General features: G+C 42.7%; 1 protein-coding gene across 1 annotated transcript; it reads left to right on the top strand.

Moving 5' to 3' along the window:
• Nucleotides 1–11,677: 11,677 nt before the first annotated feature.
• On the top strand, nucleotides 11,678–15,843 carry LOC119721184 (probable E3 ubiquitin-protein ligase IRF2BPL). Its single transcript, XM_038191088.1, has one exon. It carries the CDS (start codon nucleotides 12,422–12,424, stop codon nucleotides 14,417–14,419), a length of 1,998 nt encoding a protein of 665 aa, XP_038047016.1. The 5' UTR covers nucleotides 11,678–12,421; the 3' UTR covers nucleotides 14,420–15,843.
• Nucleotides 15,844–16,185: the final 342 nt, after the last annotated feature.

The following is a 16,185-nucleotide window of genomic DNA, read 5'->3' as shown; positions in this document are numbered from 1 at the left end:
ATTAGAAAAACAGGGAGTTGCTCAAGATGTAGGTTTTTTGTGCTTAACAGACATTTTAAAAACAAAATGATGTGTCACAAATAGTAAGCAGGGTGTTTCAAAGGTACAAGGCACCCTGGCTAAACCATGCGAGGATGAATGGCGATATTCAAATTCAAAATTGAAAACCTGTGTCAAAAGTTGGTTTACTGATGGACTATAGTTCACATTGACGTGTTTGTCAGTGGCTGGATGGTTAAGCAGCCAATTGATATTTCATTATTTTACTGCACAGCGTTGAATTTTTGGTTGGGATTCTTTGTAATCCTAGCAATAATGCCAAAAGGTAGCAATACACGTATGTATATAGTGTCCATTACAATTCCCTTTAAGTATGAACTAGGATGAATGACATCGTATTGGAACAAGGAAAGGCGTTTGAACTTGTAACGAGGCAGCTAGACACAGCTGTCAGCAGGTAATTCTGTTAACTGGGGGTTTTTTTTTGGGGGGGGGGGGGTTGGTGAGCCGGCGTGCCGGTGTTTTTTTTTATTTATTAATTCTCTCACTCATAAAGTAAAGGGGAAACACCTTTCCTCTGTTTTCCAGGATGGGTTAAAAGGTCATCAGAAATGCCCAAGAGACACATTGGGAAGTTGTCCAATTTGCGACAGAGGATTGCCTGAAATTTCATTTTAGTTATACCAGTGAGTCTGATATTCAGCCTCTTGTGGTTTTACTCAAGCCGGATATAGCATCCACGTTAATAAAAGCCTCATTTTTCGTCATGTCATTTTTGCATCTCAATCTTGTACAGAACTGTTTTTACTGAAACATAGTTCATTTTCAAATTTATCACCAAAAAAAGTCAACTTTTTTTCAGCAAGTAGGAGAACGGTTCTGTCCTCTACTCCGGATTACGCAAACCTTTGTCACGGAGCTCTGCTTGACAGGGTGAATTAATCACCATGGCAACAGAGCTAACATGGACCGCTTTTAGTTTTGATTTGTTCTTCCTCGAGGCATGAATCATGGGGCTATAAAATCAAAATAATATGCAACGGAAAACAACAAACCGTGTGAAGTGGAAATTGCTGTACATGTTCGCCTTGACTAGTGAGTCTTGGTTATATTAGGGTTCATCCAAAATATAGTGAATCAATTCATTGCTTTCCATAATTTATAAAAGATGTCATTTTTTTTCTTCAAATGATCAACTCCATAGTCATCAGTATGATAGATTCTTTTTAAGCTCGTGCATTTCTGACAATGAAACCCCAACTCTTTCTGAAACAAGACAAGGCATGCCAATTTAAGACGGTCCCAGAACACACACTACATGTATTCTAATCTTCGATTCAGAATGGCTATTTTAATTCGAAGTCTTCTCATTCATTGGGATACACATTGGGCTGGATTTAATGGCCCATTCATTGTATTACAGGGTGATCCTGTTTCAGAGTTCAAACCTTTGTGCCAACGTGAGACTTTTAGCAAGTCTACTTCACAGTTAATGTTAGGTTAATAGAGAGGAGTCAGGACTATATGCTGCCTCCTCTTGGACCAGCAAAAAATCACCTGAAACAGGTTGAAGAACTTGATCAAGTAGCCTAAGGCACTAAGAAATGTGTATTTTTTTTTAGAAAAAGAACCCATGAAGATTTTCTTTAGGGAAAAAAAAACGTTGAGGTAGATATTGATGATAGCCCAATCTCACATGGGGACTTGCCATCCCAGTCACAGAGGTCAAACGATGTGGAAAGTACCACTGCCCCGGCGTTATTTCCCCTTTATAATGAGATGATGGATGGGATCGCGCATAAATGCTATCTTACAAATGTTGAAGATTGATGGTGATGGAATGGGACCCACATGTGACATTACCACATAAGATGAATCACCCGCCGCTTCTAAAGAGCACCTAATTGGAAAGGAAAATTATTGACATGTACATGTATATGTGTCGGGTTCTACGTGTACATGTACATGGATGGTTAGGGTGGCTGACATTTTATTCTCACTGCGTTCCCAAGTTGTAATTTTACAGAAGCAATGTTGGGATGATGGACTCATCCATTAGATTTGAAAAAAAAGTGATTTATGGCACGTAGTTTAGAATTTGTGAAAAACGCATCGTCAGAAAATGTCGGGTTTTAGTTGAAATGTGTTCGGGCTGGACGAAATTTGCAAATATTTTCTTGGGCATGCGTTTAAAAGAATGTCCAAATGTACCAGATGATATTTTAGATTGTTTTATTTTTAATTTATTTATTTTATTTATTATTATCTTTGAGCAGATACGGTCAGATCAGTCCCTCTTTTTTAATGTTATGCTTCAATTAAGATTAAATCGAAACACAAGCCATATTTGCAAAATTTAATGCCGTCGGTAAGAGCAGAGCAGTATACCGCACAAGAGGTGACAGTTCCTACAAGCCTGTGTATCGACGCCATCCAGGTATAAGGGATATTTTCCTATCTCTTGTCAGTCAAAGATGCTATGAATTAATGCATGGGCAGACCTCCGGGGCTCTTCTTATATCGACCTGAGTGGTTCATCTTCAGCTCGGGTCGGACGCACTCTTGGGACAAGCTTTAAAGGAGGTGGATGTTGCCACTCATTTGCCGTTCCAGTCCGAAAAGTTGCTATTTTTATTTGGAAATTTGGATTCGTTTTCTTCTCAAGCGAATCTGATTTTCGTTGCCACAGGATTTTTCAGCAGTTTTCGTGTAATTGTAACTAGGCTTTGCATCAGTAGGTCCTAAATGCTTGCGATGGATGCAAAACATACGCATACAGTTGGGTTTTTTTATTTGAAAAAGAACGATATAGGCCTGCCCGATTCGTTTGTGTCATGTAGTGAATGTCGTTCTTTATAAAAAAAATAAAATAAAATTTAAATAAATAAAAACTATATATGCAGTGCTACAGTGCAGCTCTTGTAGTACGGGAGGAATACCGATGAGTCTGTCAAACCTGCGCCATTAAATATATAAAGTAGGTCTACCTGGCTGACAGCTTTCATTTCATAAATGAAATGCGTCAAAGCCTATTTCCGTAGAATGTCCCTTGAGTTATCATGCATGTGTAACGTTTCCTCCTCTGTTGCTGTGTAAACAAATAGACACGCACCGGCTTTCCTTCCTCTTCCAGGAAAAAAATACATGCATTGAAAATTACCTGACCGAACGAGGGAACTCTTTATACTGTTGAACGCATCTTTCTTTTTTCGTTGCTATTTACGGTAGACAGCGTTGGTTTGTACCTACATCGCGTCTTCCCGTGATGTGTATCTTGCCAACTTACTATAGTTTGAAATGTTCCTGTTTCATATATTATTTTAGTTCATGTTCTTGTCAGATAGATGCCTTAGGACATGCACGGGTCTGTCTTTAAAGATGGATACATGTATCTTTCGCCATTATGCATATAGACGTAGGTATTCCGCTTGTAGCCGTCGATGTTGACCTTTATGTTTATTTCATCGATTGTTCAGGACGGGCAATGATGGAGACATAAGTATTGGACTGTTGCCGATGGCCTTGTCATTCACGTCCGTTGATGTTGAAATGGTCACCATAAATATCACACCGGCTCCCTTGGGGCATCGAGTGTCGGCCGCCTCGCTACAAACTTCTCTTCGCTAGTCCCGCTCTCACAAAATGAGCACGCATTCGTGAGACACTATACTGAGTCTATAACTCTAGCTTGGCCTCAATCCATCTTTTGCTTAAAGTTGAGTCTGAGGACATGCGGCGCGCCTCTATACGCGCCATCAGCCTTTCATGTCGTCGGGATTTTTTTTTTATTTCCCTTGCTCTTATTTTTTTGTCTTTCGTGCAGGAACTATATTCTCAGCACGTACGATTACCCCTCGCCCTTCTCGGCACAAACAACTTGAGCGGGCTGCTTGGCCGCGGTGTAACCGGACTTAATGGAGTCTCGGTGAGCCTAGCCTGCGGACACCTTGAGCTTAGCGCCTGTTGTCCGGGCAATCCCATCCTCATATGAAATTTCTATAGCTGCAGGGCCGACCATGGTGAACATTACCCTTCGGTGATGAGGGTTCTCGGGATCTTTACCTATCAATAGGTGTACGTTCATTCATCCTGCTTGCCTCCGCGCGCGCAGCGCTGGCACAGGGCAATTGCCTGGATTCTCTAACAGATGTTCGACGCGCCAACGCTATATGCTCGCCAAGGGATCCGAAGTCAATTAGACTCCGTCAACCTCGTGTAGACTACCTGCGGGCTGGTATTATGCAGACTGTAAAAAAAAGAGTACCGATTGTCCGATCGAAGACCTGGGGATATACCAGGGTACTTCCGTGACGAGAAGCGTAGATTAGCATACCGAATCGCCTCTCGCGGCAGTGTTCAGCAGTATGCATGTAAAGTGTGCACTGCCGTCGTGCAAAATTTAGAGTGAAATGAAACATACTTAAGTTAACTGTTTTCTCTCGTGGAGCTTGTGCAAACCCTTGCCCAGGTGATACAAAATTTACTTAAATTGTTCAAAGCGATAGCAAAATATCAAGAATAACCCTAATTTTGTCACCCAAACGAAATTCTATTTGTTTTCCATTTCTTATAGTAGTCTATTTTGGGGTTTTTACGAGCATATCAATGAACATGGAGCTCATCCTTTTTGGAGACCCCATTTCATGCCGTAGGCCTACGCCATTTCTTAACAGCAGCACGTTCTTCATTTGATAACGGAGCATCGTGTATTCGTTGAGCCTATACCCAGTATATGATACGAAATTTCAATTTCGCCGTTCCTCATATTTCTCTGGTTTTTAATAAGGCTTGACGTTTGCCTGACAAAGCAGTCCAAGCGGGGATCGTGTGTCATTTACAGCGATGCATTTCGAAATGTTGTTCGACAAGTGTAAAGGCGAGTATGTGGAAATTGAAGATTGGAAACATGATCAAGTTAATGTTCATCAGCGTAAATAACCTTTGTGGAGTTTAGTATCATGAAGCGAAATATTAAAGCTTTAAAATTAAATAACAAAAAAAAAAAATGAAACATGTATAAACAAGGACAGTTTCGTGAAGTTTGTGTTGGGCGTATAGCCGGTCACCTTGCAGTCAAAATTATTATTTTCTTATTCATAGTGTGTACAATATGCACAACACATGTCCGTTTGTAAATTGAACAAGTGAAGTATTGTAAATCCTAACGTTATTCTTTACATCTTCTTCAAATTGTCGTGCCTGTGAAAAGGTTGTCTTATACAAATGTATTTTGTTTTAACATGAATGATGGTTTTCAATACAATACACATCTACCAAAAATGCCAACACTCTGAATGTATGGAGTGTTATATACATAGGCCTAGTTGCATTTGTCACAAACTCGTTCAAAATGAGCAAAATTGGGAGAGTAACTACGGACAACTTAATATTACACTGACACAGTGTGGCTTGGCGCTTGGCGGAAAACATGTTTCTAGTTTTCGCTTGAATTCGTCAGAAAATCTTGATATTGATTCTTTTACCTGATTGATTCTTTAAGTTCCGCTTCGCCACCTCGTTATATGGCGCATCTCTTGATACACATCGTGCCGGGGCAATGGCACGATGATCATCTCAGGGGTGTAACCTGCCCTGTATTCATGGTGTCTGCTGCGAGATGTCCAAACAACCTCACAATCCTCGGCCAACCAATGTAAATTGAATTTCCAATTTCGGCTGTCCTCATTTTTTTTTCCAGGAGTGGCCTGGCCGCCGGGGGATCTGCTGTCTAGGACCCGGCCAGGCAGCTATCTAGCCCTCGCCCGCCGGCACCTGCGGCAGACACGACGGCGCGTCTGCTACCAAAAAAAGCCCCACTTCCCCGCTGCCCCACCGGCTTTTATTTTTATTATGACCCGGTCTTTGGTCACGCGCTGAGAAATTCCTCCGGGATGATTCGTCATGTTAGGTATAGCCGGTATCGAAGCAGTGCAGCTTGAATGAATGAAATCTTAGGCTTGTGGAATTATGTATGGATGGGATTTATCAAAGACTGCGCGCGAAGCAGGTTGGATTGGTGATATACATGTACCTCCATGGTAATGCATATGGAACTAATCCTACCGTGCTTGTGGTGTAACAATGCAAAACAGTGTTCTTGTAATGGAAAACCGGAAAATTGAAACGTGACGGATCGTACGTGTTCATGCTCCCCTTCCGTCGCAAATGATCCAAGTTAGGCATGCATGTCATTTTATTGTACAACAGGGTTGTAGCTGAACATGCTGAATGTTAAAGTGGTATATCAATTTCTTCATTTCACCTTCCTCTTATAGTTATACTGTTACATGAAACTGGGGTCTACTTTTCGGAAATCAGCAATACGTATGAAATTCTAAACCCGATTCGGAAAAAAGGAACGATAAATTCTAAGAAAAAAATAATTAAATTAAGTTAATATTAAATTAGCAAGAGGCATATTACAATGACTTTAGCCACACTTTTGATTTCTGAAATCAGAATCGCCCGTCCATCATGCGAACTTGCACTTCAATGATGAGCCCATGCAGACCATTTTCACGACGACACCTTTATCTCCGATCTTGGAACATGAAGCGAAAGGCACTTGTCCAGATTCTCCTTTCAGACATCTCGGCTTCAATTCTGAGAAAACAGTTTTAAGTACATGCAGATGTATGTTGAAAAGCGGACCACGCGTGCATATAGTCCACGGGGATGAGTGGGTGTTCTCCCAGTTCAAGGACGACGTCACGTCACACTGGACCTGTCCGCATCGCTTGGGTGTGCCGTGTTTTCGAGGACAGAGCCTGGGGCGTGACTCACTCCCAAGCCTCTGGTGTTGTCATCAGCCAAAATCCATCCTGTTCTTGGTGATTCCTTGCGGATGACGCCACGGGTATTTACTTCTGTCAATCTGGAGAGGGAAATACAATTAAATCATTAAACCAGTGGAGACGATTTGTCATTTTTATCATTTACGGAGATCATTTTCCAGAGGTCAGTTTCCGGAAAGATAAGGTTATTGCAATAATGGTCGAAGCGAAATTAATTTGCACCAGGCTTTTTCAATAATAATAATTTGGTAATAGTATAAGTTTAGACCTCATTATGGATAAGTCTCCGAAAAGAGACAGAATTTTCAATATGTAAAATGAGACTTGCTTAAATGAAATGTACATATACAACCCTTAAGGAGGATTTGCAACGGTTGAAAAAAAAACAGGCCTACGTAAGCCAAATATTTGTTTGCATATCTTGGACAGCACTTTCAAGGAGCACATTAATTCAGTTCATTCCCTCTTGTCGGTACACATATACGAGTAATATCTATAATCACTCGCCATTTGAAGAAATACATAGCCTTATATCTTGCATGTTCATACCACGCAGTTTGTGTCTCGCGTATGGAAAATCATAATCTTCACAGTCGAGACGAGACAGTTCTTCCCTGAGACAAACATGCTTGATCCATGGAAATCCAGGAATGAGCCAAGAATTTATTAGCCCACCCACGCCGTCCTTGCATGAAATAAGCCAGTTATATTTCTCAGAATTATGATCACATTTCGCACTGATTCCGTCCTTGTTGTCTGCATACATCAAGCCACCCGCCTGGACCCTATGTGTGGCTGGGCTCGTAGGATGTTGGGAAACGCCTATTGACCTTATGCCTACATTGGAACATGTTATACGGCAGACGCACTGGCTGACATAATTTTATACATTGGACTCGGGCCAGAAGCCAGGTCGGCGAGTCCGGTCACGGTAGATTGATGTAGGCCTAGTTGTGGCACGCAGCACTGTTTCCTGAATACTGGTTTTTTTTTAAATCAGAAAAGGTCGTTTATATACACAAAATACAATTATTATTGCATTCCAGTTTGATATTTAAAGAGCCCACAAAATATGGCGAGGATTAATGTCGAAATGACGGATGATTGACGCTAATATTCTTCGAAAATCTGCTCGCATCCAGTGGAAGTGATGTACTAATTTACTAGGTGCCAGCCCGCCTGCATAATAATTTCTCACCCACGGGCTTGGTACTTGTTGAGTGTTGACACTTCGAATTATGGATAGACCGTGCGCGTGTTATTGGGATTCGTTTTTTTTTTTTTTTTTTTGCCTGGCACTTTGGCTTACATGGCTTGGACATAGCTCGACATGCGTGAACCTGCCCAACCGTATATCGTTGATACTAGTCCGTCCACCATTTATATACGATGATATCACACCAAAAGTAGAATAATATAACAACGGTCAACCACGCAAAGGCCAGTTCATCCTTGCTCTATCTGGGTTCTTTTTGTCGCGAATGAAAAACGACTTTGGCGTCACAAGTTTTCGCTACGAAATTCAACGGCGTTGAAAGGTGTCAAACTTGAGCGATTTCGCAACGCGAACGGTTGACTTGACGTCATGTGACGAATTCGCATTCGTGCTCGCTTTCGTGCCTGTGTGAACCAGTCTGTGTCACATACACGTATATGTGAATTGGACAGTACATGTTCTGTAAATATTACCATAAACATCTTTTGATAAGTCATTTCTTTCATCTTTCATCTTTTGATAGGCCTAAGTCGTTTAAAAAGATTCGGTAATTCGGTAAACCCTCCGGGCAGGCAAAACATGGAGTTGTTTTAAAGTAGTTTTTATGCAGAGTTTCTAGTTGGTCCTTTTTCAGCTGTGAGATTTCGTTGCTTAAATTTGCATGTTGAAAAGAACAGTTCCGTTTTACGATGGGTGGAGTTTTACAAGCAACGACGGGTGTCATGGGGCATGCCCGACACACCCAATAAAACCCACCAGACCCTGGCACCAGTCTCCTAATTTCCCAAATCCCGTGAATCCCCGTCACTAATAGAGTCCTCTCCCATCCATAAAGACGTCTTATCGAAAGATAACTAGACTTAAGCCCTTTCTTCAGGGAGGGAGTAAGTCAGGAACGGGGAAATTGGTAATTAGGCATCGCATGTCTTGATGAAGCTTGTCCTTAACTTGGCAATCTCTCTTGTCGGTCTCATTCTTTTGCTAAGCCCTTTAGGCCCATACCCCGGATCTCCCCGTCGCACATGCCGTTAAAATATTAAAAGAAATACGTTATAAATGATGTTAATACTCATTTGGATTAAGTTTGAGCTGCTGCTGAGGTCGATGCCCCCTTTTGAAAGCCTGGTACAGAAGTCGATAGCCTTCAAAATACATGTAGCATGATAACCAAAGGACAGATGAAACCGATTCATGTCTTTTAAATCAAGACTATACTGGTTCCTGGGCAGAACGTATTTGCAGAGGTCGTTATGATTGCACCGTACTCTTACTTTTTTCTAAAAGAGACTGTGTGTCGTCTGCTTATATCAAAATTGTCAAAATCTCCGGAGCAATATAAGGTTGAACAAACAACTGATTCTATGTTTTGAAGAAATTATGTGTCCAAAAAAACATGCAACATCGGCGGACCGTTTCTGTTCGTCGGGTGGGCGCCAGTACGTACGTTAAGTTTCTTCACCTGATGATCAGGGAGGGGCGCAGGATCCATGGTTTTCAAACGTTGTAGTGGCAAATGTTCCTCCCCTCCGCTTGGATTCAGATTGACTCGTACCGATATCGCATTATAAATCGACCACAGACACATGTCACCTTAGGGAAATTAAATAACATCCGTCTCGAGGATGGACCCAGCAGTGGTTAACCGTAATGTTTAGATTTCTTTCGAAACTGAAACTTGTTCATTGGAAAGGGTGGATTTCTTCATTGCTCTGCGGGTTTTTTTTTTATATCAGTCCTGTTGGTCATGGTTTGATAGTAAGGCCAGTCTCATATATAATCTCCGCACCAAACACATTCGATCCACCACGCCAGAAATTCAAATCCTTTGAGAGATTCATTGCAAATATTATCTGGAAAAAAAGTCGTGCCAACCGATTCAATCAAAGAACAAAGGCGTCCTCTTTGCAAGGTTTTGGGGAAAAGAGGGGAAATTCCCTTGGCTGTGACGGACTTGGTCAACAACCCCGATGATACCATTTTGCACGTTATTATCACTATAGGCTCGTGTTAATTTTGTTGTGCATTTTGAAGACGTGGACGAAACTCCGTTGTATGTTATGCATGTATACCTCAGTGATGATATAACCGCCATTGATTTTCTGCAAGGTGTTAAACTCCCCTTCAATGATATTTTTTCCGTATTATGTTAAAACTTGGGAATCAATTGGGGTTTGACTTTGAGCTTTTTTTTTTTACTTTTAGACATTGTTTAATGTCGAAATACACACTTGTAGATAACCTAAGTATTAAAACCCCTCTTTATTAAATTATAATATAATGGAACAGTCTGGTTTCGAAAGTCACAGTGGTTTGTTTTTGTTTCCCCGTTTCTTCCGTTCCACTGAACTTTTGACATTGCGTGTTCGGTATGCCGAGCAGTTGTTATTTTAATTCTGCGTAGGCCCATGCAGTGGTTAGTACCGTCTGAGGTCATATTATACGATTCCTGTGAATTTATATTGGTGGTTTTGTTACAGTCATGCAATCGTGTACTGTATGGAAGAAACCATTTCGTATTGCTCAGTGGTGGTTTCCTTCTTGAAAACCAAGAACTTGGTTGCTGACGCTCTTTCCTTGAAGTTTGCTTCCGTGGTGACGTTGGGATCAGAGGTTACTTCAAAAACGTCGATGGGATAATTTTTGGTTCCATCATATATCTTTGTGCTATGCCCGAATTATTATTATTTTTTTTATTTAATCCCGCATTTAAAGCAAACGAAAGTACATTTATTGCATTAATAGGACAGCCAATATTGTTTTGTTTATGTGTCACGCAGTATTGTGAAATATAACCACAGTTTGATTTAGTGTCGTCTTGCTTCCTTGATAGTCAGATCACCTCTCCACTTTCGTTTTGTTCGCCGACCGCCCCAAGTTCGCATGTCCTGAAAGGTCATCCAGTTTTAATACCCCCACGGATGTTTCCAAGAAAAGTATACAACTTAACATCTCTTGACTTTAAAACTGTATCGAATGACTCACAACCCTTAATTCCCCACAAACCAGGTTTTTATTTTAAGTCTTGGTATTTCGCATCTTTGTGCCACCCGTAGTCATTTATGAAGTCAAAAGTAGGCGGCTGTAGTAGAGGCGAATATTTAGCTCATCATGTCCGACTGTTCATTATGTTCATCACGATCATCAGCACCACAAACGTCCAATTTTGATGAGTATCAGAACCATGCTCGGCTAGCACGATCAACGAAGCGTGCATCGTACCGACTATGAAATTTACCAATTTTTTTTACATATTCGATATTGAAGTTTGATCAAATTTTTGATCAAATCGTTCTCAACTTCCTCGATCAAAGTTCTTCACAATGATTAATAATATTCCTTCCCCGATTAAACTGTATTTCGTGTCAAAGTTCCCACGTCTTTAAAATGAAAATGTTCTTAAAAAAATTAATGCATGTAAACAGTATATCGGCCCCTTTTCCCGGTGGTTGACGCTGTATTGTTTTGCAGCGAGTCCCTTGCCTTCAATGTTTTCTAAACCACCAACACAGCTGTATTTAGACTTCGCTCTTGCCGTTGGTTATATGTGCTAGGATCGGATTCCCAGACTGCCGTCATCAAAGCAAAAACTGCCGGCTGGCCCCGGGTGATGGATGGCTGTGCCCGGTTTTTATTACCGCTCAAAACGTGCCGTAGCCAGCGCACCGGAGGGTCTGAAAAATTTTGTTTGTGCCGAGTGACTCACTTCTGCGAAATATGGGACCCAGCCTAGCCCCGTGTACGCTGAATGAGTTGGATTTTTTTTTGTCCCCACCCTCGCATACATATTACTCCGAGTCGGCGGGGTTTATGGCCCTGCACGAGGCCATACCGCCGCGACTTGACGGTGCAGTCGTGGTGAAATTGCCCACGCGTGAGCGGATTTAATAATAGCAGGCAGAGAGCTGCAAGTTTCGTGTTTCCTCTTCTTCCTAATGACTCAGCCTTAGCTCTTTTTTCTTTCTTTCCCGGGGCACCGCGCGTCTATCGTTGCACATTCCTGTCGCCTACGTCATCACTATGTCTGTAATGCCATGCGTGGCATGTGATACCGCCACACAGGGAGGGCATTGCGCATGTGCAGTGTTTCCGTGTGGCTTGTTTGCCGCGCTGCCATCTGGCCGGGCCGCGAGTAGATCTTCATTGTGTACCGTTATATACATGTACACCTTGCTTCATGTATGTACTCAGTTCATGCAGTTAGGGCATACAGATAGTACCCGCACTGCCCGCCTTGGAAAAGGTGCCTGTTGAACTAAGAAACATGTGAACACATTTTATGTTCCCATGTATAATAATATTTCAGCCGTTTACACCAGATTCATCTGACAGACGTTGTCGACACAGTGACACATTTATAGAATCAAACTCTGTTGTGTTGTGGCTTGTATGGACATTGTGATTTCCCATAGACATGTCATCATCGTCGTCACACGCACAGCAATCAGTACAGCTCAGAATGCACCGTCAACACTGCTATCTGTGTGACCTGCCTCGTACGCCATGGGCTTTGCTGCACGATTTCTCAGAGCCGGTGTGCCGAGGTTGTGTCAACTATGAAGGGGCGGATAGGATTGAAATGGTCATCGAATCGGCTAGGCAGATGAAACGCGTACATGGATTCCAAGAAAACAAGCCGTTTCAGGTGCAGAAACCGGGCCAAATGCCGCCCCAGTCAGCCAGCGTTCCACCCCGACCCAGCGGGCTGTTGGAAACGGCTCATGTGGAGCCTTCACCCAGAACCTTACCGGCGTCTCTATCCAGCCACGCAGAGCGTTTCCTGGGTCACGAACACAGCCGACCAAGGAGCATCCACGATTTTTCCACCGTACAGAGACTCGGTAACGGCCCTGGTGGACCGTACCTTATTCCGGATGAGTCCGGAGAGAACAAATCAGGGAGACTGTTGCATCACAGTGCCATCAGTCACCAAACCCCAAGCCTGCTTCACCATCTGAATACACCAACTTCCAGCATGTCGGCGTTACCCCGGCACAGCGTCGCACCGACCGGTCCAACGCCCTCCACCGTTTCCTCAACCGCCTCCCTGAGAGCCAAACGAAGCTCCAGCGATCGAGACCGGGAGGAGAAAGAGGTAGGCTCCTCGGCATTTCCGATCGAGGGTGCAGAGCGCCGAATCACACCAACTTCCGAAGACCCGTATGGACAGCGACCGGGAATTGTACGTCAGACTTTGGCAACTCTTTCGAATTGTACCCCCTTTGAGGTAAGATTCAAGAAAGAACACACTCGGAAGGGCCGTGTGTTTTCCTTTGATGCCACCTACAAACCGGGCATGGATTACGAACTAAAACTTTTCATCGAATATCCGAGTGGATCGAACAAGGTTTACCACAGTGCCTCGGGGGTGGCCAAGCAGATGTACTCGGATTGTCTAAAAGACTTGGGCAAGGGACTTTCCTCTGGATTCAAATATCTGGAATACGAAAAGAAACACGGTTCTAACGATTGGCGGGCATTGGGCGATCTACTGCCTGAACCTGTCAGATTTTTCAAAGAAAATGTCAATGTGGATATGTTGCCTCAGCCGTACATTGACGCTAGTTGCCCTGTGCTGCCAACCACCACAAGCCATATGTTGGCATCACTGCCCCAAAAAACGAAGAAGCGCAAATCGTCCCCTGAGCCCGACCCCGAAAATGCTTCTGGGAAGTTGACTGATGAACAGGTGCAGCAGCAGAGACAGCAATGGATGCAGAACCAGACAGAGGCGTTGAAGCACACCATGGCCTCGACGGGGTTCAGTGCGGGAGGCTCCAGGCCACCCAGCTCCGGTGGGTCTCCTTTGAGTAATCCCACATCCAGCACGCCGCCGGAGACAGGAAGTTCGACCCAAGGAGGTCCGTCACCCATGGCCGCACTTATGTCTGTCACCGACAATCTAGGCACCCTCAGGTCCTCCTCGCCAAGGAAGGGTGACGATGCGACGCCGAATCTGGTGAATAACACCACCAATGGAGCCTCTTCGGACGGCAAGACGCAGCGGAGCCCCCACTCCCCGACCACTGCCCATCGGCGCGCACTATACCGTAGCCGAGAGCTCGCCCAGGCCCAGGGGCATCCCATGGAGACCAGCATCAGCTCCAACACGAGTCACCTCCCGGACTCCTCCATTCCAAACCTCGTCAACAACATTCTCAAGTGCACCATCTGTCATGAGCGCTTGGAAGACACGCACTTCGTTCAGTGTCCCTCGGTCGGGAACCATAAGTTCTGCTTTCCGTGTTCCAGAGACAGTATCAAGAAGCAGGGGGCTGGCGCTGAGGTGTACTGTCCAAGCGGCCAGAAATGCCCGCTGGTGGGAACCAACACTCCTTGGGCCTTCATGCAAGGAGAGATCGCTACCATACTAGGAGATGAGGTTAAGGTGAAGAAAGAACGAGACACATAAATGTCACTGCTAAAGTCATCACCTGACGACAAATTATTTACGCCACCTGTATTTTATCTGTAAAATAAAAAGAAGAAAGTGTATTCTATGAAGAGATGAGAGTTGAAATACTGTGGGTTATTCGGCAAAACTAGCAGCAGGACTAAAATATAGCCACGGTTGCCAGACAAATAACATTCAGCTGGGTGATATATTTTGGTTATGTAAAAAAAAATGTGGTTTATCAATGTATAGTCAACGCTGACAAGTGAAACGAGCTGTTTTATGTTCAGTTAAGATGTATTTTTGTAAAGTAGTTGTTGCGTTACGTTACTACTCGTAGCATCAATAATGAACATCGTCGAATGATCCCTAAATACCATTCAAACCCCTGTTCACCAATGGTTTCCGTCACTACTTTTAGGGGTGCATGTACAATGAAAGTGAAACACAAGTTTTCCTTATTTTATGGAGTTACTTGCGTCATTATTCCGTGTTTTATACATGTTCATTATCAAGTGCTGATAGAGTAGACTCGAGATTTAAAACCAGCAACCTTTTGCCCCACGTAATTTGATTTCATTTCATATTCAAGTAGAATAACATTCATGGATAATGGAAGTGAGTTGTTAAAAAAAACTAACTGTTTACCTGAATTGTAATTGTAAAGTGTGTCATTGCTGTACTTAATTGATTATCAACATGGATGAGTGACACTAGTTATAGTTCACGTGAATTCGCATAGTGGTACCATCAACATGCATAATCAGTCCGAATTGACATGGGGTTATCAATACATCAATGATCCGCAAGTTATTACAGATGCGAGTCCGCATAATCGATTGTGAGAGAGCCACCGAATCCTTTAATTGGCATCGTTTATCCTGATAGTTTCTGTAAACATGTTGCATTTGTAATATTACACCTGTCAAGACTTTTCATGACAAATCAAAATATTGTTTGATAGTTACAGTAAGCTGTATATCTTGTACTGAAGCTGTGTTATGAAGAAATTCTGCCGCGTTTTTCGAACATAAAGGTTACAGCAGACCAGTTAATTGCATATTTGAACTGTGAGTATATCTCAGAATACCAAACCAAAGTCAGAACAAATGCTTTCACTTTGCTTTCAAATTCCAGTTATAGCAAAATATATAGCCATCAAAAGTATAACATTTAAATTCATGGAATTAATATTCAATAATCCGCTAAGCACATATTTGACTCCTCTGCGGTTGAAATTACAATGTATGTTGCTTTGTGTATTACGCCCTGGTCAAAATGTGTTATGCATTTTCATTTGAAGTACAAATGTATATATAGCATAAATATAGTCAATCAGGAATTGGTGTGTTCTGTGAGAAAAACCGTCTCGTTATTTCCGCTTTTTTAGTGTTCGCGTAGGTGTCTTGATGCATAATAAATTGACCGTGAGTGAAGGCGTAGCTCATAAGTTGTTTTCGGGGAAGGATTTTTCTTTATGCGTAGCCTACAAAGCGAACCCCGATGGTAGGTACGGGTCAGAAGAAAAAGAAGACTAGCTTATTTTACTTTAGGAAAAAAACAGCTGTGGAGCGACATACACCAAAGGGGCTTGCTGACCGATATCCAAACTAATCGTTTGTCACAATAAATGATATGCGTGGTCAGATAGGGGGAAAAAGACACGTAACTGATTTGACAGAATTGGCTTCGATGAAGTGTACTTGTGTACACACTGTTATTGTGGGATGCAAAAGTGCAATTCGGGGTATTTGACTTGCCTGATTGGTTTGGTTTGGTTTGCC

The sequence above is a fragment of the Patiria miniata genome, unplaced genomic scaffold (genome assembly GCF_015706575.1).
Source record: "Patiria miniata isolate m_02_andy unplaced genomic scaffold, ASM1570657v1 HiC_scaffold_13, whole genome shotgun sequence".
Lineage (NCBI taxonomy): Eukaryota > Metazoa > Echinodermata > Asteroidea > Valvatida > Asterinidae > Patiria > Patiria miniata.
Note: the sequence above shows the minus strand (reverse complement) of the source record. Positions and strands in the feature narration are given on the sequence as shown.

What these genes read in the sequence shown, in the direction of transcription:
- LOC119721184 (XM_038191088.1), top strand. Translation starts at nt 12,422, where the DNA reads ATGTCATCATCGTCGTCACACGCACAGCAATCAGTACAGCTCAGAATG.